This window comes from Nerophis ophidion, linkage group LG29 (assembly GCF_033978795.1).
Source record: "Nerophis ophidion isolate RoL-2023_Sa linkage group LG29, RoL_Noph_v1.0, whole genome shotgun sequence".
Taxonomy (NCBI): Eukaryota; Metazoa; Chordata; class Actinopteri; order Syngnathiformes; family Syngnathidae; genus Nerophis; species Nerophis ophidion.
In genome coordinates this window covers 29,635,078-29,661,845 of record NC_084639.1, presented here as the reverse complement: position 1 = coordinate 29,661,845, position 26,768 = coordinate 29,635,078, and the positions used below count along the sequence as shown (strand labels likewise).

The window sequence follows — 26,768 nt, the reverse complement described above, 5'->3', positions numbered from 1 at the left end:
AGTTTTGATACCTGAACATTGGAAAATAACTAGACATGATGTAAACTGGCAAAGTGTTTTAGATCTAACTTGATCGATCCAATGGGTGTCCAAAGAAGTGTATCTGACGACTATAAATTGGTAAATTAAGTTGTAGCTGGATTTGAATCCTCCGTCTACTGGTGGTGTACGATTAACAAGAATGTTGATAGAATAAACTATGTCCACTACAACGTAGAGGGATTAGAAAATTACACAGGCCGACTTGAAGCCGTCGCTGATCAACTCGTCGCCACCTTCCTTATGGCTTTTCAAAACCGTATGACACTAGACATGTTGTTAGCGGAAAAAGGGGGCATGTGCACAATATTTGGTGAACAGTGTTGCACGTTCATACCAAACTACACTGATGCAGAAAGTAGCCTGACCAAAGCACTGGAAGGCCTGCACACCCTTAACGGTAAGATTAAAAAGTACTCTGGCATAGATACATCTATGTGGGAGGGGTGGTTGGACGTGTTTGGCAAATACAAGTCTTTGATATTTAGTATCTATGGCCGTGTTCAGCAAGACTGACGTTGTGTGGATGTTGTTGTATTCCCTGTCTGTGTTCTCTGCTTAACCGTCTGATTACCACAGTAATCAGACGGTTAAACCCAGCTTTATTGTCTGCCCAGCAGACGATAAAGCTGTTCAGATGCTCTTCCTGGTGGACGACAAGGAAGATGAATATGAAGATGAGAATACCTACCTGGATGGTGTTTCTGATTTGTTTCCAGATATGTATTTACTGTCTGAACAACAAATTGATGATGATGATGATGATGATGACACAGACGATCTTGCACCTGCATTACCAGACTTGTTTCCAGATCCATATGACTCCGAATAATGAAATTGCAACATCTATATTCTGAGTGTAATCATATTTTTGAAAATCGAAAGAAGTGGTCGTTTCAAGGTGATGTGAGAATTTGAATAAAAATAAACAGGAAGGAAATGTTGGATTAATTGTAAAAAAAGTTATCTCATTATTCAAATATGATGGTTTTGTTAATTGTGTAGACAAGTAGAAAGGAAACTTTGTGTTGGATTGAATTTAGGTCTACCTACCCATGTAAACGAGGAATTTGCAGATGGCCCAGAGGAATGCAGGGAGTTGCTAATTTTTGTATTGCTATGTATTTGCTTGTATTTAGTTATCAGCACAGGGGTTAGGTATCCCACACAGCTGTAAATCGCCTTCCCTGAGCGCAGCTGTGTGTGCGTGTTTGTACTGAAAGGGCTTCCCTAAATGAATTAAAAAGGCGAGGAAACTGGAGAAATTTTCAGAGTAAATTGGGAGCCTGTAACTGACAACTTGCTCCTTTTTCTCTCCTTGCACGTGAAAAGCAAACACTGGTCTGTCTTCTATTCTCTGTTTTGGTGTCTTTATAATGTCTCATGGTATTTGACACAAACATAATCTATGTTAACATGCTATTTAGGCTAGCTGTATGTACATTTGTAGTTGTATTTCCATCCAGCGTTTCCTTCCACCCACATTTAATGCCAAACAAACACTAACCAATCGACGTATTTAAGTTGCTCCAGTGTCAATGCAAAAGTCCCTATCGTTTGGTCCGCACATTTTAACAGCGACGCTAAAGCAGACATGGCCGAATAGCGTCAATAGCTATTCGCTCAATTTTCAGTTTCTTCTTCAATTTCGTTTTCGCTATCTGTCTCCATACTCCAACCATCCGTTTCAATACATGCGTAATCTATTGAATTGCTCAAGACACTGAAATCCGAGTCTGAATCCGAGCTAATGCCGCTATATCTTGCTGTGGTATCCGCCATGTTGTTTGTATTGGCATCACTGGATGACGTAAGAAAATGGACAGTGGCTTCGCAGATAGCGTAAATCAGGCAGTACCTTTTTTCGGGATATTCCGGGACAAGTAAAATTTTGAAAAAAACTTCGAAAAATAAAATAAGCCATTGGGTACTGATTTTTATTGGTCTTAACCCTTCTGAAATTGTGTTAATGTTCCCCTTTAAGGTGCGGTAGTGGGAACGAATATGGGGTCAAATAAAGACCACAAGAGGTAATAAGGGAAATGTATTAATTAAAATGTACAGACCGCTTCGGCTGATTGTACCCGTGATCTTGTTCTTTCGGTCATAACCCAAAGCTCATAACCATAGGTGAGGATGGGAACGTAGATCGACCGGTAAATTGAGAGCTTTGCCTTCCGGCTCAGCTCCTTCTTAACCACAACAGATTGATACAGCGTCCACATTACTGCAGACGCCGCACCGATCCACCAATTGATCTCAGGATCCACTCTTCCCTCACTTGTCAACAAGACTCCGAGGTACTTGAACTCCTCCACTTGGGGGAGGGTCTCCTCCCAAACCTGGAGGTGGCACACCACCCATTTCCGGGCGAGAACCTTGGACTCGGACTTGGAGGTGCTGGGTCCTATCCCAGTCACTTCACACTCTGCTGCAAACCGATCCAGATGGCCAGATGAAGCCATCAGGACCACATCATCTGCAAAAAGCAGAGACCTAATCCTGCAGCCGCCAAACCGGATCCCCTGAACGCCTTGACTGCGCCAACAAATTCTATTTATAAAAGTTATGAACAGAATCAGTGCCATGGCGGCGTCCAACCCTCATTGGAAACTTGTCCGACTTACTGCCGGCAATGCGGACCAAGCTCTGACACTGATCATACAGGGAGCGGACCGCCACAATAAGACAGTCCGATACCCCATACTCTTTGAGCACTCCCCACAGGACTTCCCGAGGGACACGGTCCAATGCCTTCTCCAAGTCCACAAAGCACATGTTGTCTGGTTGGGCAAACTCCCATGCACCCTCAAGAACCCTGCCCAGAGTATAGACCTGGTCCACAGTTCCACGACCAGGATGAAAACCACACTGTTCCTCCTAAATCTGAGGTTCGACTATGCGGCATAAACTCCTTTCCAGTACTTCTGAATAGACCTTCCCGGGAAGGCTGAGGATGCTTCTACATATTGACACAAATATATAGAAAACACTAACCTGGTGACGGATGCTTTTGCAATTGTTTTATTTGATCTTTCACAACACCTGGTGGCCACAATAATTCATGAAGTCAAGCTCATGGCACAGAAAGTTGAATAATGCGGGCACGTTTGTTACTGGATACTTTCTATCAGACTTCTGTTTTGGAGACATTGTGTACGTATTAAGCAACTATAATTATTTGATATGCTTAAATGTGCTGTTTTAGCTTAGCTGTTGTGTAGCTGCTGGCTCCTCGTAGCCTACACACTAAGGGTGTAACGGTACACAAAAAGTTTGGTTCGGTATGTACCTCGGTTTTGAGGTCACGGTTCGGTTCGTTTTTGGTACAGTAAGAAAACAACAAAATATACATTTTCTGGTTATTTATTTACCAACATTTGTAAACAATGGCTTTATCCTTTTAACATTTCTTTAAAAGAGCTTTTGTTTGTGTCTACTAGTCATGAATGCTAAGCATAACAATAACATACATATACACACAGGGTTGGTTGCCAGGGTTAATGCGGTCAAAATATATCAATCAATCAATCAATCAATATTTATTTAGATAGCCCCAAATCAGTAGTGTCTCAAAGGGCTGCACAAGCCACAACAACATCCTCAGTTCAGAGCCCACAAAAGGGCAAGGAAAAACTCACTACCCAGTGGGACGTTGATGTGAATGACTTTGAGAAACCTTGGAGAGGAATGCACATGACTCGCCCCCCCCACCCCCCTCCTTCTAGGGGAGACCGGATAAAATGGACGTCGAGTGGGTCTAGTATAATCTTGTGAAAGTCCAGTCCATAGTGGATCTAACATAATAGTTAGAGTCCAGTCCATAGTGGGGCCAGCCAGAGACCATCCCGAGCGCAGACAGGTCAGCAACGCAGAGATGTCCACAACCGATGCACAGGTGAGCGGTCCACCCCGGGTCCCGACTCTGGACAGATTATATATATATATATATATATATATATATATATATATATATATATATATATATATATATATATATATATATATATACACACACACACACACATATATATATATATATATATATATATATATATATATATATATATATATATATATATATATATATATATATGTATATGTATTTGTATATATATATGTATATGTATATATATATATATATTTATGTATATATATTTATATATATATATATATATATATATATATATATATACATATATATATATATATATATATACACAGTGGGGCAAAAAAATGTTTAGTCAGCCAGCGATTGTGCAAGTTCTCCCACTTAAAATTATGAAAGGTCTGTAATTTTCATCATAGGTACACTTCAACTGTGAGAGACAGAATGTGGGAAAAAAATCCAGGAATTCACATTGTAGGAATTTTAAATAATTTATTTGTAAATTATGGTGGAAAATAAGTATTTGGTCAACCATTCAAAGCTCTCACTGATGGAAGGAAGTTTTGGCTCAAAATATCACGATACATGGCCCCATTCATTCTTTCCTTAACACAGAAAAACAGCCCCAAAGCATGATGTTTCCACCCCCATGCTTCACAGTAGGTGTGGTGTTCTTGGGATGCAACTCCGTATACTTCTTCCTCCAAACACCACAAGTTGAGTTTATACCAAAATGGATACATGGATGATACAGCAGAGGATTGGGAGAATGTCATGTGGTCAGATGAAACCAAAATAGAACTTTTTTCGGTATAAACTCAACTCGTCATGTTTGGAGGAAGAAGAATACTGAGTTGCATCCCAAGAACACCACACCTACTGTGAAGCATGGGGGTGGAAACATCATGCTTTGGGGCTGTTTTTCTGCTAAGGGGACAGGACGATTGATCCGTGTTAAGGAAAGAATGAATGGGGCCATGTATCATGAGTTTTTGAGCCAAAACTTCCTTCCATCAGTGAGAACTTTGAATGGTTGACCAAATACTTATTGTCCACCATAATTTATAAATAGATTCTTTAAAATTTATACAATGTGAATTCCTGGATTTTTTTTCACAATCTGTTGAAGTGTACCTATGATGAAATTTACAGACCTTTTGTCCTCATTTTAAGTGGGAGAACTTGCACAATCGCTGGCTAACTAAATTATTTTTCGCCCCACTGTGTGTGTATATATATATATATAATAAAAACTAAATAAGATAAGGCTTAGAATTGGTTTCTTGACAAAACCTTTCTACATATAAAGTGCAACATTAAACTGCTTCAAGTTGTTGCTCAGATTAAATAAAATGACAAAACTTTTCTTCTACATACAAAAAGTGCAGCATTAAACAGTTTCAAGTCAACTCAGCCTCATATTAACATTTCTTTTTCCCACCCTCCAGCCTTTAACCCTGATGACTTTCAATCAATTTTCATGTTTTCTGCCAGAAAAATCAGTTTATCCACATTGTCTGCAGAAAGAGCAGACCTGCTTGCAGTTACAATGTCTCCAGCTGTGAAAAATACCCTTTCGTTGGGCACAGAGGTCGCAGGTATGGCAAGGTAGTGCCTGGCTAACTTGGCAGTAAGAGGATATGTGGGCTCATTGTTCTTCCACCATAGAAGTGTGTCAAAATCGAGTTTTTAATGCAATATGGTCTTAAATCCGCTGCTGTAAAAACACCAACGGCATTTGTTATCGCTTTAGCCCTGCCTGAGTCGCCTAGGAGAAACTGCTTGAATGCAGTGGGAGCAGTGTTTGTTCGTCTTTCTCTTCGTTGAAGCGATGTTACCCATTGTTGTATCGCACTGCAAAGCCGAAGTGTTCCCAAACGGGAGATCTTAACGATGCAGGAGGGTCTTCCAGCTCTGACTTTTACATGTTGTAGTAGCCCGGTCGTTGTTAGCATGCTGTGTGTTGTGCCTCAGTGTTCATTGTTTACACAACGTGTGGTGCGCTACTTAATATGTCCGTGTGGAAACTTGTTCAATACACCTCCGAACCAGAACCCCCGTACCGAAACGGTTCAATACAAATACACGTACCGTTACACCCTTAATACACACACATCCGAAGATTATAAAAAAAAATAATATATTTGGTTGGCCAAACAAAATGACTCGGCAAACCAAAGTTTGGTATGAGTGATATGACCTCAAATCTATATCCTAATAACAATATATGTCACGATACATTATTTGGTATATGTTTGATGATAGAAAAAATTCAAAGCGGGTTACAAAAGCTCCTAATTTGGCAGTTGACATATGCAGTAACATATTGTGTCTTTTCTAATTGTATTATTTTGTCGAAACAATTATTATTAAGGACTTGTTTATTTACTGTTAATATCTGGTTAATTTATTTGCCAAAATAATACTGGAAATTATGTAATATTTGACTGCATATTTCAGCAACTAAATTAGGAGCCTGTGTAGTGTCAGAATAATTGTTTCTAAGTTATCACAAAAACTTTGTGTTGCATTGAGTGACTGGTGAGAAGCAAAAGCTGTCTTTGAAACCTACCAAGAGTAAGGCTCGTAAAACTCCACTGTGTTGGGGAAAGCAAGATGAAGGTGTTCCTGTTTTCTTTCAAACATAAAGATAATTTCTGACCCAAGTACTACAAAAGCAAAGAGGAAGCAGGACCAGTCCCCCCTGCAGGGGACCTCTTTTTGAACCTCCTTTTTCAACTGTTTTACGAACTTCTTTTTGAAATCATTTACAACCTTTTCTGTGAAGTGTTTAGGACCTTTTCTTTTGAACTGTTCCGTAAACAAAGGCAACGCTGTTTACCACCCACTTCCCTCTTGAAGCAGTTGTGGTCATTTGGTCTGAGAAAATAAAATAAAGAAGGGGGAGTACAATCTTTCGCCAGAGCGTGGGTGACACTGTAAAAAGTTAGAGGTCGACACATTTCTCCTCAATTGAATTCAAATTGAATTATGTCTCTGTTTGATTCTTTGCATCTTGTCTTGTTTAATTGATGTCATCAGTGTTTGAACCTGACATGTAGCCTGTTTTAAAATGGTTTTTTTTTGTAATTCTATATGAAATAATTTAATCGCAAAATCTAATTTAAACCATATCGTCTATCCACAGTAAAAAGTCCTGTTGTCCTGGTTTGTTTTTCTTTTCCTGTGAATAATGTTGTAAAGAGCAGCGTGTTTGTGCGTCACTGAGGTTTCAAGAGAGTTCATACGATAACTTGTTTTTCCTAAGTGCATGTAAAAATAGTGAATGCATTGTGTGACTGAGCAGAGATGCTGTGTTTGTCTTGCAGACATCTGTGAAGAACATCTTCACCCTGAGCAACAGAAGTTTAAGGATGCGGACGGAGGAGCCACAGCCCTTCCACATTAAGAATGAAGAAGAATACACACTCATCCCCCATTTTAAAGAGGAAGAGGAACACCAATGGATCCCCCATTTTAAGGAGGATGAGGAGGACCCACTGACACCTCTTCCTCACATTAAGGAGGAAGAGGTGAATCCACTGAACTCTCACATTAAAGAGGAAGAGGAAGAGCACAGCATCAGTCAGCAGGAAGAGCATCTTGAAGGACTGGAGGAGGTTGAAGTCACCAAGATGCCAGTGACTGGTGTCCCTGTGAAGAGTGAAGATGATGAGGTGAAAGGTGAAAGTGAGGAGAGGGGAGGGGGGGAGCCTCCAAGCAGCAGCTCAACACAACACATGACAACAGAAGCTGATGGAGACCACTGTGGAGGATCACAAGCAGACAAGCTCTTAGCTCCACTATCAGATAGTGAGGACACAACGTCACACTCTCCTGACACTGATGATGAAGACTCTAAAGATGATAAGACATGTCACACTGACAACACTCACTTCGCATCTTCTCTCTGTCACAAAACTTTTAAATACCAAAGTCGTCTGAAAAGACACATGAGAAAACACACTGGAGAAAAACCTTTCATTTGTTCAATCTGTGGTAAAGGCTTTACACAAAGTTGGAGTTTGAAAAAGCACATGGGAATGCACCGTGGTGAAAAACCTTATATCTGTTCATTCTGTGGTAAAGGTTTTACACAAAGTCAACATTTGAAAATACACAAGAGAACACACACCGGTGAAAAATCACATTTCTGTTCAATATGTAGAAAATATTTTGTACAACGTCGAGATTTGAAAGTACACATGAGAACACACACTGGTGAAAAACCTTTTTCCTGTGTGGTCTGTGGTAAAGGTTTTACACAAAGTCATAATTTGAATGTACACAAGAGAACACACACTGGTGAAAAACCTTTTTCTTGTTCAATCTGTGGTAAAGGTTTTACAGACAGTCCAACTTTGAAAAGACACAAGAGAACACACACTGGTGAAAAACCTTTTTCCTGTTCAATCTGTAACAGAAGCTTTGGTGAACAATCAAATCTTGTAGTACACACGAGAAGACACCCAGGAGAAAAAGTGTTGAGTTGCAGTGTGTGTGGTGAAAGATTGTGTTCTAAGTACCAGTGTAAGAAACACAAGTGTGCTGGTGAGAACAGCAGCAGCAAATGAAACTGCAGGATTTGAAATAAACTCTCAAGACTTTCATTTTGACTTTCTAACAACATCAGCACATATAACATGTGTGACATTGTTGTTTGTTTAACAATCTGTTTAATGTGCTTCTACATTTATAGATTAAGATAGTTTGAAATATGAAAGTATTACATATTTGTATTTCTAATTGTTAATAATCCCATAGATTATCACCTTTATATGATATACATATGTACTGGTTCATATCTGAAACATCTTCTGGACCACTTCAGGAAGCATATTATTATTTACTTCATACATCATTTGAACAGTTGTCTTTTATACAATTTTAAAATGTGTGACTTTATGAATCATTTGCTGGGTCTCTTTAATCTATTTTATTCATTATCGTTATTACTCTGTATTATTATGATTGTGTTGTGATTGTTTTACATGTATGTCCCCAGACCTTTATGCAATATAAACGTGAGAGAAAATGGCAGATTATTTTTGTGAAGGGATTTTTTTTTTTACAAACTTACATTTGTGGAAATATCAAATAAATCCAGTATTGTGTTTGAAAAATTTTTTTATGTTTTTTTTTTTTTCTTTTTTAACATCCCCACAACAACATCAATATCATTCAAAGTTTGGAGTGTCAGACAAAAGCCAATATTGTACATCATCCCACAGAGATTTACTTTGCATACATTCTTAAAATAAACAGTTTATTGTGTTTCCCAATCACAGATCGAACAAGTGTTGTATCCAATTGCAAAACAACATACAAAATATTACTTTAAGTGGTCAATTCTGTCTTTTTTTCTTACATTAACTCTTTTGCCTTAGAAAGAATGGAAACTTTTAATTTATGGGTATTTTTCTTGTTCCAGGTTGTACTTAATGAAATCTTCAAATAATAAACTATTTTGATCAGTCAATAAGTGCATCAGTGACCAAATGCCTTTTTCAAACCATTGCTGTTCAAATATGGATTTGTTTCTCATTTTAATATAAGAACAATTCCATAGTGGAGTATTGTGTGTGATGAAGTTGTGTTTGTAAATTAGTTTCCAGTACAACAACACTTGCTGGTAGGGATGGGTACTGTTCACTTCTAATTCCATGTTTTATGTGTTATATATGTCAATATATTGTGTGTTTGTATTCTGCCAACATGGTAGAATCACATGATAGGCAGGTTGTATCATGTTTTTCTGTCACCCTAGGGAAAATGGCATAAAGAGGAAGATGACAATATAATGTCACTTGGACAATGATGTACATAACAGAGGAGATTTAGTTCAATTTTATTTTTGCTTTTAGGTGATTTTTTTTTTTATTATTATTTCACAAAACCTCTCCATTATCCAGCTATGGATTTCTGGTAGCTGGTTAAAAAGAGATGGAAGAGGATAAGGAGGGGATGTGTGAGGAAGGTATGGACATGGATAGGACTAGAGGGGAGAGAGGAAAGAAAGGGAGAGGAGGTCATGAAGGAAAGTAGAGCGCTAAGAGAGTAGAAAGGATGAAAAATATTATGGTTGATAATTGCAAGATTATATATACATTGAAGTCAGATCAAGACATGAAGGATATTAGTTTGATGACACAGGTTAAGAGATGAAAGAAGGACATTGGAGAGGTGGAGATGGCCAAAGTGCTAAAGGACGGAAGTAGTTTGATTAAATGTAAAAATGGAGAGTAAAAGAACAAAAGCAATGCGATTGCAAAAGCTGTGCAATAAGATACTAAAGGAAAGAATGGAAGTGGGAGAATGAAAGGGGGCCAGAGGAGTCGTGACAGGAATCCCAAGAGCAGAACATTTAGAAGATTTGAAAATAAAAATGAAAAGGGTGAACTGTCACAATGATGAAGATAATGATGGCATTTAGAAATGGAGAAAAGATGGAGGGCGAATCTGTGCTTGTGCAGTTTGTCCAGGAAGTCATCCCAGGAAAAAGTCATGTTTTATGCTTTTCAAGCTTTTAGGTTAGAACTTACGTGCCACCCCCAGTACCTTGTTTCAAGTGCCAACACTCTGGGCACATAGTAGTGTGTGTCATGCCAAGATGAGATGTGGACGGTGTGGAGGGGAGCAGGAATATGGACAATGTGGAAAATAATGGTGACTGGGAACAATTTATGGAAATAACAGACATGATATTAAAGGAAGTGGATACAAATCAAGTTATTGTGCAAATGAATGTAGATGTTACAAAGTGCATAATGGAAGCAGCCAAATAGAGCATACCAAGGAGTAGAATAGGGAGAAGAAGGAAGATGGTGGACACATGTGTGACACTTACAATTATTAGTCACAAGTGTTTGGCAAAATGAATGTGGAAATATAGTATCCTAATCTAGTTGGAGGTATTTTCATACCTAAAGTAACAGTTAAAGGCCTACTGAAAGCCACTACTAGCCACCACACAGTCTGATAGTTTATATATCAATGATGGAATATTAACATTGCAACACATGCCAATACGGCAAGTTTAGTTTACTAAATTGCAATTTTACATTTCCCGCCAAGTGTCGTGTTGAAAACGTCGCGGTATGATGACTCGTATGATGACGCGTGCGTTTGACGTCTCGGGTTGTAGTGGACATTATTTTCCAGCCTCATCCCAGCTATAAGTAGTCTGCTTTAATCGCATAATTACACAGTATTCTGGACATCTGTGTTGCTGAATCTTTTGCAATTTGTTCAATTAATAATGGAGAAGTCAAAGTAGAAAGATGGAGGTGGGAAGCTTTTAGCCTTTAGCCACACAAACACCCGGTGTTTTCTTGTTTACATTCCCGGAGGTGAAGCTTTACTATGGAACATAGCGGTTAAGCAAACATGGATCTCGACCACATGTCAACCGGCAGGTTTCGGTGAGAAAATTGTGCTAATAAGTTGGCTCTTACCGTAGTTATGAGCGGAGCCAGCGTCGTCCTGCAGCTGCTGCAGCGACTATTAACTCCTCCCACGAACACACTGGCCGTCACCACACCCGTCGCCACACCCCTCTGACTTTCAGGTACTGTATAATGTCACTAAAAGACTAGCAACACAATAGGCAGATAAGGGATTTTCCAGAATTATCCTAGTAAATGTGTCTAATAACATCTGAATCGCTCTCACTGCAATCGCCTTTTTTTTTCTAGTCCTTCACTCTGAATTTCATCATCCACAAATCTTTCATCCTCGCTCAAATTAATGGGGAAATCATCGTTTTCTCGGTTCGATAAGCTCTAGCTGCTGCTGGCTATGATTATAAACAATGTTCAGATGTGAGGAGCCCTACAACCCGTGACGTCACGCGCACATCGTCTGCTACTTCCGGTACAGGCAAGGCTTTTTTTATTAGCGACCAAAAGTTGCGGACTTTATCGTCGATGTCCTTTTTCTTTCTTTTCTTAGTTTATTTGGAATATGAATATTTACAACACAATACAATACGGACAATACAATATTACCTCACATTTCATCAGGAGTAGGAAAAAGCAAATCTTATTTAATCCTACCCCTTTCCCACTTCAGAGCGCCCACAAATACATACATACATACATCTACTCACCCTCTTTACAGCAGAATATCAAAATGACATCCGTGAATGAGCAATACAACGGTTCTGTTACATGCAATTAACTAATCCAGTCGTTACCAACATACTGAGATGAAGAATATCTTATTTTCAATAAGGTTGAAAGTGTTTCTCATAATTCTTCTTCTTTGTACTTTGTAAGCACTATTAATTTAAACATCTTCTTAAAATGGATCATATCAGTAAAATGTTTAATTTCTTTACTTAATTCATTCCATAATTTAATTCCACATACTGATATGCTAAAGGTTTCAAGTGTTGTATGTGCATGTTTTAAATTAGATTTTCCTCTAAGGTTATATTTGTTCTCTACTAAATCCTTTCAGCAAAAATATGGCAATATGGTGAAATGATGAAGTATGACACAGAATGGACCTGCTAGCCCCGTTTAAATAAGAACATCTCATTTCAGTAGGCCTTTAAAACTCTGATTGTTAAGACCTTTTCTAGGTATAGTCAGGTAAGAAAATGTGTAATTGTAATTGATTTCTAGTGACAGTGACTATCTAGAAAAAAGAAAGCAGCAATATTAAAAGGAGGCCATGTCAGGATACAGTACAAACATGTCAAGTGAAGAGGTTTATTCAAGCAACAGTAGACATGTTTAATAAAAGAGTCAGGCCACACCCTGCCATGAGAAGACAATAAAGCACTTTGTGTCTTCTTTTTATTCCTCTAAAAGAGAACAGGACACATGATTGGGAACACTAGGACCAGGCTACTCAGTGCGAGGCCTGTAACATGAGCACTGAAGTGAACACTAGGACCAGGCTACTCAGTGCGAGGCCTGTAACATGAGCACTGAAGTGAACACTAGGACCAGGCTACTCAGTGCGAGGCCTGTAACATGAGCACTGAAGTGAACACTAGGACCAGGCTACTCAGTGCGAGGCCTGTAACATGAGCACTGAAGTGAACACTAGGACCAGGCTACTCAGTGCGAGGCCTGTAACATGAGCACTGAAGTGAACACTAGGACCAGGCTACTCAGTGCGAGGCCTGTAACATGAGCACTGAAGTGAACACTAGGACCAGGCTACTCAGTGCGAGGCCTGTAACATGAGCACTGAAGTGAACACTAGGACCAGGCTACTCAGTGCGAGGCCTGTAACATGAACACTGAAGTGAACACTAGGACCAGGCTACTCAGTGCGAGGCCTGTAACATGAGCACTGAAGTGAACACTAGGACCAGGCTACTCAGTGCGAGGCCTGTAACATGAGCACTGAAGTGAACACTAGGACCAGGCTACTCAGTGCGAGGCCTGTAACATGAGCACTGAAGTGAACACTAGGACCAGGCTACTCAGTGCGAGGCCTGTAACATGAGCACTGAAGTGAACACTAGGACCAGGCTACTCAGTGCGAGGCCTGTAACATGAGCACTGAAGTGAACACTAGGACCAGGCTACTCAGTGCGAGGCCTGTAACATGAGCACTGAAGTGAACACTAGGACCAGGCTACTCAGTGCGAGGCCTGTAACATGAGCACTGAAGTGAACACTAGGACCAGGCTACTCAGTGCGAGGCCTGTAACATGAGCACTGAAGTGAACACTAGGACCAGGCTACTCAGTGCGAGGCCTGTAACATGAGCACTGAAGTGAACACTAGGACCAGGCTACTCAGTGCGAGGCCTGTAACATGAGCACTGAAGTGAACACTAGGACCAGGCTACTCAGTGCGAGGCCTGTAACATGAACACTGAAGTGAACACTAGGACCAGGCTACTCAGTGCGAGGCCTGTAACATGAGCACTGAAGTGAACACTAGGACCAGGCTACTCAGTGCGAGGCCTGTAACATGAGCACTGAAGTGAACACTAGGACCAGGCTACTCAGTGCGAGGCCTGTAACATGAGCACTGAAGTGAACACTAGGACCAGGCTACTCAGTGCGAGGCCTGTAACATGAGCACTGAAGTGAACACTAGGACCAGGCTACTCAGTGCGAGGCCTGTAACATGAGCACTGAAGTGAACACTAGGACCAGGCTACTCAGTGCGAGGCCTGTAACATGAGCACTGAAGTGAACACTAGGACCAGGCTACTCAGTGCGAGGCCTGTAACATGAGCACTGAAGTGAACACTAGGACCAGGCTACTCAGTGCGAGGCCTGTAACATGAGCACTGAAGTGAACACTAGGACCAGGCTACTCAGTGCGAGGCCTGTAACATGAGCACTGAAGTGAACACTAGGACCAGGCTACTCAGTGCGAGGCCTGTAACATGAGCACTGAAGTGAACACTAGGACCAGGCTACTCAGTGCGAGGCCTGTAACATGAGCACTGAAGTGAACACTAGGACCAGGCTACTCAGTGCGAGGCCTGTAACATGAGCACTGAAGTGAACACTAGGACCAGGCTACTCAGTGCGAGGCCTGTAACATGAGCACTGAAGTGAACACTAGGACCAGGCTACTCAGTGCGAGGCCTGTAACATGAGCACTGAAGTGAACACTAGGACCAGGCTACTCAGTGCGAGGCCTGTAACATGAGCACTGAAGTGAACACTAGGACCAGGCTACTCAGTGCGAGGCCTGTAACATGAGCACTGAAGTGAACACTAGGACCAGGCTACTCAGTGCGAGGCCTGTAACATGAGCACTGAAGTGAACACTAGGACCAGGCTACTCAGTGCGAGGCCTGTAACATGAGCACTGAAGTGAACACTAGGACCAGGCTACTCAGTGCGAGGCCTGTAACATGAGCACTGAAGTGAACACTAGGACCAGGCTACTCAGTGCGAGGCCTGTAACATGAGCACTGAAGTGAACACTAGGACCAGGCTACTCAGTGCGAGGCCTGTAACATGAGCACTGAAGTGAACACTAGGACCAGGCTACTCAGTGCGAGGCCTGTAACATGAGCACTGAAGTGAACACTAGGACCAGGCTACTCAGTGCGAGGCCTGTAACATGAGCACTGAAGTGAACACTAGGACCAGGCTACTCAGTGCGAGGCCTGTAACATGAGCACTGAAGTGAACACTAGGACCAGGCTACTCAGTGCGAGGCCTGTAACATGAGCACTGAAGTGAACACTAGGACCAGGCTACTCAGTGCGAGGCCTGTAACATGAGCACTGAAGTGAACACTAGGACCAGGCTACTCAGTGCGAGGCCTGTAACATGAGCACTGAAGTGAACACTAGGACCAGGCTACTCAGTGCGAGGCCTGTAACATGAGCACTGAAGTGAACACTAGGACCAGGCTACTCAGTGCGAGGCCTGTAACATGAGCACTGAAGTGAACACTAGGACCAGGCTACTCAGTGCGAGGCCTGTAACATGAGCACTGAAGTGAACACTAGGACCAGGCTACTCAGTGCGAGGCCTGTAACATGAGCACTGAAGTGAACACTAGGACCAGGCTACTCAGTGCGAGGCCTGTAACATGAGCACTGAAGTGAACACTAGGACCAGGCTACTCAGTGCGAGGCCTGTAACATGAGCACTGAAGTGAACACTAGGACCAGGCTACTCAGTGCGAGGCCTGTAACATGAGCACTGAAGTGAACACTAGGACCAGGCTACTCAGTGCGAGGCCTGTAACATGAGCACTGAAGTGAACACTAGGACCAGGCTACTCAGTGCGAGGCCTGTAACATGAGCACTGAAGTGAACACTAGGACCAGGCTACTCAGTGCGAGGCCTGTAACATGAGCACTGAAGTGAACACTAGGACCAGGCTACTCAGTGCGAGGCCTGTAACATGAGCACTGAAGTGAACACTAGGACCAGGCTACTCAGTGCGAGGCCTGTAACATGAGCACTGAAGTGAACACTAGGACCAGGCTACTCAGTGCGAGGCCTGTAACATGAGCACTGAAGTGAACACTAGGACCAGGCTACTCAGTGCGAGGCCTGTAACATGAGCACTGAAGTGAACACTAGGACCAGGCTACTCAGTGCGAGGCCTGTAACATGAGCACTGAAGTGAACACTAGGACCAGGCTACTCAGTGCGAGGCCTGTAACATGAGCACTGAAGTGAACACTAGGACCAGGCTACTCAGTGCGAGGCCTGTAACATGAGCACTGAAGTGAACACTAGGACCAGGCTACTCAGTGCGAGGCCTGTAACATGAGCACTGAAGTGAACACTAGGACCAGGCTACTCAGTGCGAGGCCTGTAACATGAGCACTGAAGTGAACACTAGGACCAGGCTACTCAGTGCGAGGCCTGTAACATGAGCACTGAAGTGAACACTAGGACCAGGCTACTCAGTGCGAGGCCTGTAACATGAGCACTGAAGTGAACACTAGGACCAGGCTACTCAGTGCGAGGCCTGTAACATGAGCACTGAAGTGAACACTAGGACCAGGCTACTCAGTGCGAGGCCCTGTAACATGAGCACTGAAGTGAACACTAGGACCAGGCTACTCAGTGCGAGGCCTGTAACATGAGCACTGAAGTGAACACTAGGACCAGGCTACTCAGTGCGAGGCCTGTAACATGAGCACTGAAGTGAACACTAGGACCAGGCTACTCAGTGCGAGGCCTGTAACATGAGCACTGAAGTGAACACTAGGACCAGGCTACTCAGTGCGAGGCCTGTAACATGAGCACTGAAGTGAACACTAGGACCAGGCTACTCAGTGCGAGGCCTGTAACATGAGCACTGAAGTGAACACTAGGACCAGGCTACTCAGTGCGAGGCTGTAACATGAGCACTGAAGTGAACACTAGGACCAGGCTACTCAGTGCGAGGCCTGTAACATGAGCACTGAAGTGAACACTAGGACCAGGCTACTCAGTGCGAGGCCTGTAACAGGACACATGATTGGAACACTAGGACCAGGCTACTCAGTGCGAGGCCTGTAACATGAGCACTGAAGTGAACACTAGGACCAGGCTACTCAGTGCGAGGCCTGTAACATGAACACTGAAGTGAACACTAGGACCAGGCTACTCAGTGCGAGGCCTGTAACATGAGCACTGAAGTGAACACTAGGACCAGGCTACTCAGTGCGAGGCCTGTAACATGAGCACTGAAGTGAACACTAGGACCAGGCTACTCAGTGCGAGGCCTGTAACATGAGCACTGAAGTGAACACTAGGACCAGGCTACTCAGTGCGAGGCCTGTAACATGAGCACTGAAGTGAACACTAGCGACCAGGCTACTCAGTGCGAGGCCTGTAACATGAGCACTGAAGTGAACACTAGGACCAGGCTACTCAGTGCGAGGCCTGTAACATGAGCACTGAAGTGAACACTAGGACCAGGCTACTCAGTGCGAGGCCTGTAACATGAGCACTGAAGTGAACACTAGGACCAGGCTACTCAGTGCGAGGCCTGTAACATGAGCACTGAAGTGAACACTAGACCAGGCTACTCAGTGCGAGGCCTGTAACATGAGCACTGAAGTGAACACTAGGACCAGGCTACTCAGTGCGAGGCCTGTAACATGAACACTGAAGTGAACACTAGGACCAGGCTACTCAGTGCGAGGCCTGTAACATGAGCACTGAAGTGAACACTAGGGACCAGGCTACTCAGTGCGAGGCCTGTAACATGAGCACTGAAGTGAACACTAGGACCAGGCTACTCAGTGCGAGGCCTGTAACATGAGCACTGAAGTGAGCACTAGGACCAGGCTACTCAGTGCGAGGCCTGTAACATGAGCACTGAAGTGACACTAGGACCAGGCTACTCAGTGCGAGGCCTGTAACATGAGCACTGAAGTGAACACTAGGACCAGGCTACTCAGTGCGAGGCCTGTAACATGAGCACTGAAGTGAACACTAGGACCAGGCTACTCAGTGCGAGGCCTGTAACATGAGCACTGAAGTGAACACTAGGACCAGGCTACTCAGTGCGAGGCCTGTAACATGAGCACTGAAGTGAACACTAGGACCAGGCTACTCAGTGCGAGGCCTGTAACATGAGCACTGAAGTGAACACTAGGACCAGGCTACTCAGTGCGAGGCCTGTAACATGAGCACTGAAGTGAACACTAGGACCCAGGCTACTCAGTGCGAGGCCTGTAACATGAGCACTGAAGTGAACTAGGACCAGGCTACTCAGTGCGAGGCCTGTAACATGAGCACTGAAGTGAACACTAGGACCAGGCTACTCAGTGCGAGGCCTGTAACATGAGCACTGAAGTGAACACTAGGACCAGGCTACTCAGTGCGAGGCCTGTAACATGAGCACTGAAGTGAACACTAGGACCAGGCTACTCAGTGCGAGGCCTGTAACATGAGCACTGAAGTGAACACTAGGACCAGGCTACTCAGTGCGAGGCCTGTAACATGAGCACTGAAGTGAACACTAGGACCAGGCTACTCAGTGCGAGGCCTGTAACATGAGCACTGAAGTGAACACTAGGACCAGGCTACTCAGTGCGAGGCCTGTAACATGAGCACTGAAGTGAGCACTAGGACCAGGCTACTCAGTGCGAGGCCTGTAACATGAGCACTGAAGTGAACACTAGGACCAGGCTACTCAGTGCGAGGCCTGTAACATGAGCACTGAAGTGAACACTAGGACCAGGCTACTCAGTGCGAGGCCTGTAACATGAGCACTGAAGTGAACACTAGGACCAGGCTACTCAGTGCGAGGCCTGTAACATGAGCACTGAAGTGAACACTAGGACCAGGCTACTCAGTGCGAGGCTGTAACATGAGCACTGAAGTGAACACTAGGACCAGGCTACTCAGTGCGAGGCCTGTAACATGAGCACTGAAGTGAACACTAGGACCAGGCTACTCAGTGCGAGGCTGTAACATGAGCACTGAAGTGAACACTAGGGACCAGGCTACTCAGTGCGAGGCCTGTAACATGAGCACTGAAGTGAACACTAGGACCAGGCTACTCAGTGCGAGGCCTGTAACATGAGCACTGAAGTGAACACTAGGACCAGGCTACTCAGTGCGAGGGCCCGTAACATGAGCACTGAAGTGAACACTAGGACCAGGCTACTCAGTGCGAGGCCTGTAACATGAGCACTGAAGTGAACACTAGGACCAGGCTACTCAGTGCGAGGCCTGTAACATGAGCACTGAAGTGAACACTAGGACCAGGCTACTCAGTGCGAGGCCTGTAACATGAGCACTGAAGTGAACACTAGGACCAGGCTACTCAGTGCGAGGCCTGTAACATGAGCACTGAAGTGAACACTAGGACCAGGCTACTCAGTGCGAGGCCTGTAACATGAGCACTGAAGTGAACACTAGGACCAGGCTACTCAGTGCGAGGCCTGTAACATGAGCACTGAAGTGAACACTAGGACCAGGCTACTCAGTGCGAGGCCTGTAACATGAGCACTGAAGTGAACACTAGGACCAGGCTACTCAGTGCGAGGCCTGTAACATGAGCACTGAAGTGAACACTAGGACCAGGCTACTCAGTGCGAGGCCTGTAACATGAGCACTGAAGTGAACACTAGGACCAGGCTACTCAGTGCGAGGCCTGTAACATGAGCACTGAAGTGAACACTAGGACCAGGCTACTCAGTGCGAGGCCTGTAACATGAGCACTGAAGTGAACACTAGGACCAGGCTACTCAGTGCGAGGCCTGTAACATGAGCACTGAAGTGAACACTAGGACCAGGCTACTCAGTGCGAGGCCTGTAACATGAGCACCTGAAGTGAACACTAGGACCAGGCTACTCAGTGCGAGGCCCGTAACATGAGCACTGAAGTGAACACTAGGACCAGGGCTACTCAGTGCGAGGCCCGTAACATGAGCACTGAAGTGAACACTAGGACCAGGCTACTCAGTGCAGAGGCCCGTAACATGAGCACTGAAGTGAACACTAGGACCCAGGCTACTCAGTGCGAGGCCTGTAACATGAGCACTGAAGTGAACACTAGGACCAGGCTACTCAGTGCGAGGCCTGTAACATGAGCACTGAAGTGAACACTAGGACCAGGCTACTCAGTGCGAGGCCTGTAACATGAGCACTGAAGTGAACACTAGGACCAGGCTACTCAGTGCGAGGCCTGTAACATGAGCACTGAAGTGAACACTAGGACCAGGCTACTCAGTGCGAGGCCTGTAACATGAGCACTGAAGTGAACACTAGGACCAGGCTACTCAGTGCGAGGCCTGTAACATGAGCACTGAAGTGAACACTAGGACCAGGCTACTCAGTGCGAGGCCTGTAACATGAGCACTGAAGTGAACACTAGGACCAGGCTACTCAGTGCGAGGCCTGTAACATGAGCACTGAAGTGAACACTAGGACCAGGCTACTCAGTGCGAGGCCTGTAACATGAGCACTGAAGTGAACACTAGGACCAGGCTACTCAGTGCGAGGCCTGTAACATGAGCACTGAAGTGAACACTAGGACCAGGCTACTCAGTGCGAGGCCTGTAACATGAGCACTGAAGTGAACACTAGGACCAGGCTACTCAGTGCGAGGCCTGTAACGAGAGCACTGAAGTGAACACTAGGACCAGGCTACTCAGTGCGAGGCCCGTAACATGAGCACTGAAGTGAACACTAGGACCAGGCTACTCAGTGCGAGGCCTGTAACATGAGCACTGAAGTGAACACTAGGACCAGGCTACTCAGTGCGAGGCCTGTAACCTGAGCACTGAAGTGCCTTGATCGCACATGTGGCTCACTCTTGGGGATACTGCAAATCTTACTTTCAATCCCAAACCCAGTCAAAACTAAACAAACATGTTTTGGGTGGAGAGCAGCGTTTTGTTTGGACCAGCAATATGTAGCTGTATTGACAAGTATGGCAAGTACCGACAGCCTTTGTGACAAAAGCAAAAGGGGAAAAGGGCGCCCTATGCTGGGAGCGTCGCCAAAAGCTTACGTAACTGTTGTGGGTCAGCACAATGATGAGACTTGTTCCACTGTTCTCAGCTTTATTTATTTTCCTTCCAACCTGCGGGCGACAATCTTACGCCCTCAGCCATGTAGAACTTTTCTGTGTAAATATACATATTTAACAATTTACAATGAAAAAGACAGATACTATTCAAACTAAATACAGGTTACAGGACTGCTAAGTGAAGTCTTTGCAGAAATGTAAAGAAGATAGCTGGAGTTGCCTGAATAAGGACTTGAACCCTGGACCCTCAGATTAAAAGTGTGATGCTCTGCTGTCTGAGCTACCCAGTCCCTCTTCAAGCCTGATTTGCCCAACATCTAAGAGAACAGCCATATTGGCAACCTCAGATGAACGTGGATTAGTTAGGATGTTCAGTGACAAGCTGGGAACTGTCAAAGCTCAACTCACCAATTGCTTGAACACAAACCTCATTATTGACAATTAAGACACTTTTACATCCTCATCAAGTAAGAAGGTTTTGACCAAAAAAGAAGCTACTCTCCCGAAGTTGGAGCCAAATGCCTTGGGGACACAAGTTTAATAGTCAGTTGAGACAAATAGTCAGCTACTTTTGTTAAAGTCCAATTAACAGCAACATGGCTGAACAAGGTACACAACAGGGTATTCAAACAAGATGGTTTCAAAGGGTTTCAGGCAGGTTAAATGAAGTTTAATTGTATGCAATATTCCTAACATTTATGGCAGTAAAACATTCTTCAATGACATGGCCTCATTTTGGTATATTTTTAATTACATCTGCGGTCCCCTCCAAGGTTTCTCATTGTCATCCCATTGGGTTGAGTTTTTTCTTGCCCTGATGTGGGATCTGAGCCCAGGATGTTGTTGTGGCTTGTGCAGCCCTTTGAGACACTTGTGATTTAGGGCTATATAAGTCAACTTTGATTGTTTGATACTAAAGTGACTCAAACATCAGAGTAAGTATGAAGTGATACTAACCTTCGATAGCTCAGTTGGTAGAGCGGAGGACTGTAGTTGCTCATGCTGAAATACTTAGGTTGCTGGTTCAAATCCGGCTCGAAGGATTACTCTTTATTTATTATTATTAAATCAAGATAAACAACACAAGATACACTTACAATTAGAGCACCAACCCAAAACATCCCTCCCTCATTCTCACTCATTCATACATTACATTTCTGTGTGACGTGGTTCAAATAAGAATCCAAATAATGTCTTACATCCTGAGGATGTAAACTGTGTGTTGTTTTGGCGTAAGATATTTACGAAACACAACCTGTCCTACAGTAAGATGTTTCTTTCTGTAGGGATAGTGATGCAATGGATTATGTGTCTCACTATGGACTAGAAGATTCTAGGTTCAACTCCTAGCCAGCGTGCTGTTGTTTGTTAACTCAACTGAAACAGTATTCTGTACAATTTTGGGGGGTGTTTATTTTGCTTTTTTTTTTTTTTTTAAATATATTAACTGAAATATGTGTTTTTTTTCTCTTTATTATTGCGAATGTATAACTGGTAGTTGTATCTGTTCTTATACCGTTTAAACTACCTTTCTTCTAAGCAAGGTTCATCTACACTTGAAGACTTATTTATTAGCCTGCTAAGAACTTTTGAACATTTCTGAAAAATCTGCCAAATGTTTGCAATAATCATAACATTCTCGGTAGTAAAACATTCTTCAGAAGCATTTAGGTACATTTTTTAGAGACCCTGAAATGCTCAGTCATGGAGCGCAAGACATTCTTTTTGAGCTTCCGGGACTCAAGTACCTGTTCTGCTGACCAATACTAGACTTTGAGACCCCTTGGAAAGACCTCCTTCCACCCCTCAAAAGTCACCAATAGGGCAGACCTTGGTTACATTTGAACATGTAAACCCGAGAAGGTTTTGCGTAGCTGAAGTAGCTCAGTTGGGAGAGCGTCAGACTGAAGATCTGAAGGTCCCTGGTTCGATCCCGGGTTCCAGCACAACTCGCTGAGTTTCAGAATCAAATCTTCTTACTAATAATCCTTCTGTGGCTCTTACAATACTGAAATGGTCTCCCTGACCTGCCAGCCTTGCTGGTGGAATCCTAGTATCAGTAGTTACACACCTTTCCTCTCTTTTTAATTTGGACAAGCGTTACGTGGTTTAACGGTGTATCGTTCCTTAAGCCAATGTTTGGTCTTTAACTGAGCCTTACATCGGGCTGTTTCAAACACAAATTTGTTGCCTTAGTGGTATTTCTTGTACTGTATAACTTGAAAGTGAGAGTAATAAAGCTGAGCTCAGTGTGAGGTGAAGGTGCATCTAACACACCTACAGCAAAATATTAACCACAACTTTTTCATACAGATACACTGTCTAACAATTTGTGTTTAAGGTATTGCGGTTAAACCTTCAGATGATCACACTAACGCTCTCCCACCTGAACTAAAGTGGATGTGAGGGAGGTTTTTGACTATCAGTTTTTCAAATTAAACAGAGGAAAAACAATCATTGTTGAAAACTATTTAAATTAAATATAGATTCGAAGGACTGCTGCAGGGGGGTAAAGGGACATTTTTTGAGAAATGTATGGCGGTCAGCATCAGCCACTTAAACAGGGACTTGAACCCTGGACCCTCAGATTAAAAGTCTGATGCTCTGCCGACTGAGCTACCCAGGACCTTTGATGTGCTGATATGTCCAACATCTGAGATAACATCCATATTGGCAATCTCAGGTGAAAGTGAATTAGTCAGCATGTTCAGTGACAAGCTGGGAACTGTCAAAGTTCAAGCTCCCCAAGTGCTTGAACCCAAAGCTCATTTTTGACAGATAGGCCAGTTTTACATTGTCATCAACAAAAAAGGTTTTGACCAAAAAAGACGCTCCTCTCCCGAAGTTGCCAACTCTGAGCTGGAGGCTCCCCAAAATATTGCCAGAAGCATTTTGTTTTAATTTTTAGTGGAGGTTAGCTGCAACAGGTAGAGCTGGTGAAGGCCCAGGCTGCAACAAATAGAAGGTCACTAGATTTTAAAGTCCAACATAAGCAGTCAGTAAAGCCCTGTTTTGGTAGTAAGCCTCATGTAAACTGTGTGTTCCTTTGGCGTAAGATGTTTACGATATACAACTTGTACTACAGTAAAATCAGGCTTCACATAGGGCTAGTGGTGCAATGGATAACACGTCTGACCACAGACCAGAAGATTCTAGGTTCAACTCTTGGCTAGCTCATTGGTTTTCGTTAATTGAACTGAAACAAAATTCAGTGCTGTTTCTTTGAGAGTGTTTTCTTGCATTTAAAATAAATATCTACTAACTCGAACATTTTGTCTTGTTATCATTGTGAATAGATAACTGGAAGTTGTATCTGTTGGTATACTCGGGACATTTATTTAGAATAAAGTGGGTGAGGAAAAAGGTGAAACAAAACAAATCTTACCTGAGCACGCCTTCCTCTTGTTAGAGTAAAAATTGTTGGGGCTTGGTCACTAGCATTCAAACTAGATGTGACTATTCTGTCTATGAACATGAACAGGGAAGCAAACACATTCTCAGTTATATCTGTGATGGTATAGTGGTTAGTACTCTGTGTTGTGGCCGCTGCAATCCCAGTTCGACTCCGTGTCATGGCACTTTACCCTTTCTTCAAGCTATACTTTTTTGATGATGATTTTTGAAACAAGAGGTATCTTGTTCCCTCTGGTAAGTGGTTGAACAAGATGTGAAACCAACCAGGTACTCTGGTGAAATTAAAAATATCTATTTGATGTCATTACAGTATTGTCCTTGATGCATCATTTAATATGACTGATGTGTGCTTTGTGCTGTTACTTTATCACTTGGTAAAATTGCATTATAAACTCAGTCAGTCGATCTATACTTTCTTTCTTTTATTTCTTTCTTTAGTTTATTTTGAACATGAACATACTTACAACATAATACATCAGACACTTTAATACCATTTCACATTACATCATGTCCGAAAAGGAGTAGGAAGAAGCTAAGCTTATTTAATCCTACACCTTTCCCACTTCAGAGCGTTTACAAATATATACATTCATTTACTGACCTTTTTTGTAGTAAAATGACATCCGTGAATGAGTAATACAACAGTTTTGTAATATGTAATTCATTAATTCAGTCATTATTAGTGTACTGAGATGAAAAATATCTTATTTTCAATTATGTTGAAGTTTTTCTCATAATTCCTCTTCTTTGTACTTTATAAGCACTATTAATTGGAACAACCTCTTAAACTGGATCATATCAATACAATGTTTAACTTTTTACTTAATCCATCCATCAATCCATCCATCTTCTTCCACTTAACCGAGGTCAGGTCGTGGGGGCAGCAGCCTAAGCAGGGAAGCCCAGACTTCCCTCTCCCCGGTCACTTTGTCCAGCTCTTCCCGGGGGAACCCAAGGCGTTCCCAGGCCAGCCGGGAAACATAGTCTTCCCAACGTGTCCTGGGTCTTCCCCGTGGCCTCCTACCGGTTGGACGTGCCCTAAATCCTGACCAGATGCCCGAACCACCTCATCTGGCTCCTCTCCATGTGGACGAGCAGCGGCTTTACTTTGAGGTCCCCCCGGATGACAGAGCTTCTCACCCTATCTCTAAGGGAGAGACCCACCACCCGGGCGGAGGAAACTCATTTGGGCCGCTTGTACCCGTGATCTTGTCCTTTCGGTCATGACCCAAAGCTCATGACCATAGGTGAGGATGGGAATGTAGATCGACCGGTAAATTGAGAGGTTTACCTTTCGGCTCAGCTCCTTCTTCATCGATACAGCGTCCGCATTACGATCCGCCTGTCGATCTCACCATCCACTCTTCCCTCACTCGTGAATAAGACTCCGAGGTACTTGAACTCCTCCACTTGGGGCAGGGTCTCCTCCCCAACCCGCAGATGGCACTCCACCCTTTTCCGGGCAAGAACCATGGACTCACACTTGGAGGTGCTGAGTCTCATCCCAGTCGCTTCACATTCGGCTGCGAACCGATCCAGTGAGAGCTGAAGATCCTGGCCAGATGAAGCCATCAGGACCACATCATCTGCAAAAAGCAGGAACCTAATCCTGCAGTCACCAAACCCGATCCCCTTAACGCCTTGACTGCGCCTCGAAATTCTGTCCATAAAAGTTATGGACTTGAATCCTGGAAGTCAGAATGAAAGTCTGATGTTCTTACAACAGAGCACTTCAGGGTTTCTTCACAACACGTAACAATAAATAAAAATGAAGCAAGATGCTTCTGGCAACATTTTGCTTGCATATTTGACCCCGTTCTTGGAAATACTGGTAGATTTGATTGACATGTGTTGCTTTCTTGACACAGAGCCAGTTCAAAGCAATGTTCTCAAATGTTTAGCAGGGTTAAGGTCCAGTCTCTGGAACGGACATTCCAGAAACCTGCCTGAAACCCTTTGAAAACAGTTTTTATGTGTGTTTAATATTGTTGTCTTGTTGGAAAAGCTGCTTGTGTACAAAGATCAGCCTTTTCACTCTTGATTGGAGGTGAGGCAAAGTCTCATCTGACCTGTAAACTTTTCTCCCAAAACTGCCTTGGGTTCGAGCACTTGGCGGGCTTGAGGTTTGACAGTTTCCACTCTGTCACTAAACATCCATCCATCCATTTTCTACTGCTTATCCCTTAAAACTGGACAATTCAAGGCATGCGCCGACTACAGCAGTGATGAACAAACAATATGAAAGTAGGTTTGAGGTTCTAGGTCACATGACTGAAGCTACTGACAATTGAAATGTTCTTAGTGAGCTAATGACAAGTACTTTATTGACGGTCCCTTAAAGTAAAGCACTTCTCAGCAGGGACTGACAGACGTGGCATGAGTTTTCAGTGCCGGGGACAAGCAGTCAGCCTGGCTGGATGTTGAATGTCTGTTGAATATCTAACTTGGAACTCATTTGACCTCTGTTTGGCATTTGGAGATCACTCCAGCAGCACTGAGAG

General features: G+C 43.4%; 1 protein-coding gene and 3 non-coding genes across 4 annotated transcripts; 3 read left to right on the top strand and 1 right to left on the bottom strand.

Annotated features, from left to right (window-relative positions):
- Positions 1-336: 336 nt before the first annotated feature.
- On the top strand, positions 337-23,259 carry LOC133546074 (gastrula zinc finger protein xLCGF3.1-like). The gene is made up of 4 exons (XM_061891906.1): positions 337-439; positions 657-737; positions 7,532-8,359; positions 23,195-23,259. Exons 1-4 carry the CDS (start codon positions 337-339, stop codon positions 23,257-23,259), a joined length of 1,077 nt encoding a protein of 358 aa, XP_061747890.1.
- Positions 21,810-21,896, top strand: trnay-gua (transfer RNA tyrosine (anticodon GUA)). Its single transcript is given in 2 exon segments — positions 21,810-21,846; positions 21,861-21,896. It is a non-coding gene; the product is annotated as a tRNA-Tyr (tRNA).
- On the top strand, positions 22,727-22,799 carry trnaf-gaa (transfer RNA phenylalanine (anticodon GAA)). Its single transcript has one exon. It is a non-coding gene; the product is annotated as a tRNA-Phe (tRNA).
- Positions 23,260-23,406: 147 nt separating the features above from the next.
- Positions 23,407-23,479, bottom strand: trnak-uuu (transfer RNA lysine (anticodon UUU)). Its single transcript has one exon. It is a non-coding gene; the product is annotated as a tRNA-Lys (tRNA).
- Positions 23,480-26,768: the final 3,289 nt, after the last annotated feature.